Consider the following 6,193-nt stretch of genomic DNA (forward strand, 5'->3'; position numbering starts at 1 on the left):
TCCGGAACAGGCCCCAAGATGGCTAATAACTATCCTCTTTTGTGTCTTGACGGAGGGTCCAAGTCTCCTGGATCTTATCTGATGAGAAAATCACGTTTCCGAAGGTTTCATTCCATTTGGACTCCGTTTGATATTCCTTTTCTTTGAAACCCTAAAATAGGCAAAAAAAACAGCAATTCTGGGCTGGGCCTCCGGTTAATAGGTTAGTCCCAAAAATAATATAAAAGTGGATAATAAAGCCTAATAATGTCCAAAACAGTAGATAATATAGCATGGAGCAATTAAAAATTATAGATACGTTGGAGACGTATCAATCGTCGGTATCATCATACCTAGTTCAATCTCGTTACCGGCAAGTCTCTTTACTCGTTTCCTAATGCAACATCCGGCAACTAACTCATTAGTCGCATTGCTTGCAAGGCTTATAATGATGTGCATTACCGAGAGGAACCAGAGATACCTCTCTGACAATCGAAGTGACAAATCCTAATCTCGATCTATGCCAACTAAACAAACACCATCGGAGACACCTATAGAGCATCTTTATAATCACCCAGTTACGTTGTGATGTTTGATAGCACACAAGGTGCTCCTCAGGTATTTGAGAGTTGTATCATCTCATAGTCTGAGGAACATGTACAAGTCATGAAGAAAGCAATAGCAATAAACTAAACGATCATAGTGCTAAGCTAACGGATGGGTCTTGTCCATCACATCATTCTCTAATGATGTGATCCCGTTCATCAAATGACAACACATGTCTATGGCTAGGAAACTTAACCATCTTCGATTAATGAGCTAGTCAGAGGCATACTAGGGACATTCTGTTTGTCTATGTATTCACACATGTACTAAGTTTCCAGTTAATACAATTCTAGCATGAATAATAAACATTTATCATGATATAAGGAAATATAAATATATGGAATCGGGCTATGTCGTCGCGCGTTTGCGTCGTGTCCTTGCTGAAGGTGTTGGATTGAAACTGTGCTTTGGGGATGAGAATCTGAATTTTAACCTTGTGGTGGACTCGCAATCATCGGCGCATGTGCGGCGATTCCTTCTTGAAGGGGTAGCCTAGGAGTTGTGTATTTTTCGTTAATGTTGTGTCTTGTATCATAGGGTTAGTGGTTATCTGGGGGAGTTACTGTCACGAGGTATATGGCCCCAGGGTTTGTTTTTCGCGTTTTTTTTTGTTGATGATGTTCGGCTGCTGGGTTTTGCTCTATTAATAATATATGGCTGCATGCATCGTCCTTACGCAGAGGTCGGGGGTTATCCTCCTTTTCAAAAGAAAAATCCAATTGTTGCTGCAAGCTGGGGTATGTGATGCTGCAAGGGCCAGCTATTGTTCTTGCTAAGCAGATTGAGTGCTGCTGCAAGAGCAGGTCACCGTTGTTGCAAGCCAGGACATGCGACGCTGAAGGGTGGCCGCCACTGTTGCAAGTCGGAAGAAAGCAAAATGCTGCAAGGACTGGCTGGCGCTGCTGCATTTTTCGTATATACTAGTGCAAAAGACGCTCTTATATTATACTCCCTCCGTTCCGAATTACTTGTTGCAGGTATGGATGTATCTAAATGCATTTTAGTTCTAGATACATCCATTTCTGCGACGAGTAATTTGGAACGGAGGGAGTAGGACAGAGGGAGTATCTTGCTAGCAAACAAGCCAATTCGTAATCAGTCTGCGAAGTAAGCTGTTCCAAACTCAACATTCAACGGTCTGCAAGCCCACAAGTGGGCGTTTTCTTGTGAGGGGACTGAAGTATAGTATTGTGACTACTGATTTCCATTCTACCAAAGCGTGAATTCAATAAGATTACAAATACATTCCGGAGAAGAGCTTAGGAGCTTAATCTCGTTGGCCTTGCCGGTGCAGTTCCACTTCTTGTGTCTTTAGAGCTGGACATGGAAATTACTGTTGTGGTCTTTGGCCATGGCTGTGTTGTCAATCTCGGTGATGAAGGGGACGAACTCCTGCCACTGCCTTTCACGCCTTCTCGATGGTTCTGGATGACTCTAGATGCTCTTGGCGATACAGCGTGTACATCGCCCGCTCTAGAGGTCGCTACAGATTGGGATAACCCGCTGAATGATGCACGGCGAGGCAACCTGGTCGGAGCTGACGCGCCCTGCTGCATATCAGGCTGAGAAACTGGCGCTGCTCTGCTGAATCTGAGACCGGCGAGCGGCGATCCTCCCGGAGATGAAGGCGGCGTGACACTGTGTTTTTGCCCTCGAGGCGAGGAAGAAGGAGAAGCTATGTGCAACCCTGAGCTAGGACGAGATGTCTTCACCCCGGGGAGCGAAGTCGTTGTCCTAATCTTTCCCGGGGAAGAAGAAACGGCCGGTGTTGCCGAGATTGCCGGCGAGGACATGGATTTCTTCAGAGTGCTTGTTCGACGAGGAGGGGTTTCCACGACCGGTGATTCTTGTTTTGGCGCTCTACCACTCCTCGTTTTTTCAGAGGAATGGATGACTAGTTTCTTGGCTTCCTCCATGGGATTGCCGCTGCATTCGCCGTTATCTTGGCTTCGCTCTCGGCCTAGAGGACTTGGTGCGAAAGACGAAGATGCTTGCCGGGTGAAAACTATTTGTTTCACCTCTGGCCTCGCGGCAGTGCCACTCGCAGAGTGCCTTCGAGCCGCCGGATCTCCTCTTGCTTGTTGCTGCGAACTGTGCTTCAGATGTTCTTTGGAAAGGTTTGAAGAAATTCTTACTACCTGAGCTGCTGATCCTTGCTTGAGCCTGCTCGGAATCTCATGGTGTTTTTGAGGAGATGGGCTTGTCCTTGCTTGAGACGTGCTGTTACTGGAAGAACTAGGAGCTGCAACAAGTGCTCCCTTCTGCGAGCCCCCTCTAACGAGCGTCTTTGATGTTGCAGGCTTCTTGTCATCTGCTCCGGTGTCTGGTCTCCTCATCTTCTTCCTGATGATGGGAACCGCTGGGATTATGGCAGCTTGTTTCTGCCTGGTTTTCGGCATAGGCTGGGGTGTAACCATCTGACCATCTTCTTGCATTGGTATTAGTCCTTCATCACTTCTGTTTTCTTGGATATCTGTTGCCATCTCTTCATTTGTATGTCTTGTTGTGGGAACGATTGGCGCCATAGAACTGATGCTTCCAGCTTCCAGTGCATAACCTGTTTCCCCTAATCTAGGATCATTGGTTTCTCCAGTAACATCAACTCCATCTCCATGGATAAACTCGGCCTCATCGTCGGTGCTAATGTTTCCTTTGTCATCTGAACCGTTACTTGCGCTATCTGACGACCCGGTTTCACCGTCCTCTCCTTTCTCTGCTGAACTGTTACTTGCGCTATCTGATGATCGAGTTTCACTATGCTCTGTGCTAGTGTTAGGCTCTTCATAGTGATCTTGCCGCGAACTTTCACCGTACGATCCGCGATCATCTTGGTCAAAATATGAATCCTCGATCAGTATCTCGTCAAAGTCATAGAACTCGTCTGCGTTCCCGATGGAGGAAAGCTCGCTTTCATCAGCGTCCGATAGCTCCACTTCTGAGAAGAACACCTGCTCCATGGATTCACAATGTTTCATCGTTACGCGAACACTTATAAACTGTATCAGTTAAAGGAAGTAACTGCTTTGAGGAGAGAATGTATACCTCGATCTTGAAGTCCTCTTGAAATTTCTCCTTGTGGCAGTTCCATGGCAGATCAATGTCCTCCAGAGTGAAAACCGTCATGTTGGACTGCAGAAAGCAAGTGCTGAACATGACGCTGAACATGACCTCCTCGTGGCCTTCATCACCGACATGGATGCACTCGATGACAACATCGCCTTGTATCTGGCATCCAATGTCAGCCTTGATCACCATGCTTTCTGCCTGTAATTAAGACAAACATCCAAGGTAGAAGAGAATTAGTCATTAGCACCAAGTCATCATTCATGAGACCATTATTTGAGAGCTGAAAGGTAATATTCATCATCACCTGCTTGTAGTTCTTGAACTGTTGCTTGATCCTTGGCGTGCTAAACAGAACCTCGGTCGAAGAAACATCGGCCGATGGCTCACGCGGCTCGCCGTGGACACGAACAACCGGCCTGCATCCGCCGCGGCCGTCGAAATCCGGGACAGCTCTGAGTATCAGGCAGTCGAGGACGAAGGGCTGCTGCCTCATGCCCATGAGGGCCCCCTTGTCCCTGAGCCTCGCCACATACTGCAGATACCTCAGATGAGACGGCCGCGGGTCGAGCGCCGAGCATGCGCTGAGCAGCTCCACCGGCGCTCTCCCATACACCGCGTCCAGCGTCGTCCGCTCCGGCGCGGCCTCCTCGATGTACACCAGCAAGCTAGCCATGGCGAACGCGAGGGCAGGCCACGCCGCGCCGTGGCCGTCGCAGTGCATGAGCAGGATGTTGCGCTGGTGGCCGGAGACCAGCCAGTCCACGCACGAGCCGAGGAACGCGCGGACCTTCGGGAGGGGGAGCGACGGGCAGCCGCCGTACCTGGACGGGTAGTCGGCGACGACGGCGGCGGCGCCGTGCCCGAGGAGGGAGTGCACGGCGTCGGCTCCGGTCGGCGCCGCGGTGAAGTTGACGACCATGAGCGAGGCGTGCGGGTTGCCGGCCTTGAGCTGGATGATGGTGCTGGTCAGGTAGTCCCTGTGCGCGCCCTCGTCGAGGGCCCCGATCGACAGGCAGGAGTTGAACACTGTCCAAAGGAACTCCGGATCAGCTTTAGTTCAGCCGGCCGTGTTGTGATCTCTCGTCTCGTCTCAGAAACAAAAGCCACATTGTGATGCATGGTACGTACCGAAGACCCGCTCGGAGACGTGCGACAGTCCATCCATGGCCTTCCGGGCGAAGAGCTTCCGCAGCAGCGCCATGGCTGAATGCCTGAATGAATGTACCTGAGGGAAAGAGGGAGACGGGAGGGATGGGTTGACATGGATCTGCAGGGGGGAGGAAGGAAAGCTACGTGCGGGGATGGATGCTTGGAGCGCGGGGCGACAACTTCTCCATGAGCTGCGTCCGCTCCGCGTATCACCTGAAGTGGTCGTGGAGACGACCTGGACGTTCACCTTGGGGGCCGGCCGCCGGCTCACGAAGCGCAAGTTTTGAAAACAAAAAGATTTTCCCGTTGGCTTTTTTTTTGCGGGTAATTTGGTTTTTTTCTTTATTACCGGTTCGCTTTTCGGTTTTTTCTTCTTGTATATTCTATGTATTTTTAAAAATAAAACAAACAAATGTGCGCATTTTTTCAATTGAAATGGGTAAACATAAATATTCGCAATGTTTTCTAATAAGAAAAATGTAAAAAATCGTATTTTTAAAAATATGCAAAAAATTGTAAAAATAATCAAATTACTAAAAAATGTTCGCAATTTTTTAAGAAGTTCACATTATTTGTTTTCAACTTCCAAACAAAGTTTGTCTTTTTTCCAAAAATATTCACTTTTTCCATAGAGCATTCTCAAATATTTTCACTTTTTCAGATAATTAGTTCCCTTATTTTTAAGAAAACTGAACGAAAAACTAGACCGAAAGCAATAAAACGCTTGAAATATATACTTTTTTTACAACAGAGAAAAAATATATTCTGAGTCACTACATTTCTGCGCCAAAGGGCCGGTCCAGTTAGAGGGCACCTTTGTGCAAAACGTACCATTTCTTTGCAGTAAGCGTCACATGCAAGTTCCCCGTACTAAGATATTTCTGAAATACATGACGAGCATTTAAATAAAAAAATGAACTTTTTTAAAATACACACCATACATACATTTAGTTATGGGGTGATTATTTTAAAATGCACGACAAACCTTCTCTAAAATATGATTATTATTTTTGTAAACATGATGAACAAATTTAAATACACAATAAACATATCTAAAAAATATGATGGACATGTTAAAAAAAACGGTGAAGTTTTTTTTAAATGATGAATATGTTTTAAACATTTTAAACTACGATTTTTAACACTATGCACATGTTTTTATAAATGATTAAAAAACCAAAAGAAAAAACGAAAAATGAAATAAAAATATAAAATAAAAAGAACTAAAATTAAAATGTGTGCAAATCATATTACAAGAACATTCTATATTTAACAAATGTTGAAGTAACTAAAAAGAAAATAAGAAACAAGAAAACACAAAGTAATTTAAAAAAGATAAAACCATAAGGAAAAAAATAAAAACCACACAAATAACCAGATTAATAAAACCTTA

General features: G+C 45.8%; 1 protein-coding gene across 1 annotated transcript; it reads right to left on the reverse strand.

Moving 5' to 3' along the window:
* Positions 1-1,761: 1,761 nt before the first annotated feature.
* LOC123081745 (formin-like protein 6) lies at positions 1,762-4,852 on the reverse strand. Its single transcript, XM_044504280.1, has 5 exons — positions 4,780-4,852; positions 4,467-4,677; positions 3,956-4,361; positions 3,628-3,849; positions 1,762-3,533 (listed from the first exon to the last, which is right to left on the reverse strand). The coding sequence occupies exons 1-5, from the start codon at positions 4,850-4,852 to the stop codon at positions 1,845-1,847; spliced, it is 2,601 nt and encodes an 866-aa protein (XP_044360215.1). The 3' UTR covers positions 1,762-1,844.
* Positions 4,853-6,193: the final 1,341 nt, after the last annotated feature.

Source organism: Triticum aestivum, chromosome 4A (genome assembly GCF_018294505.1).
Source record: "Triticum aestivum cultivar Chinese Spring chromosome 4A, IWGSC CS RefSeq v2.1, whole genome shotgun sequence".
Taxonomy (NCBI): domain Eukaryota; kingdom Viridiplantae; phylum Streptophyta; class Magnoliopsida; order Poales; family Poaceae; genus Triticum; species Triticum aestivum.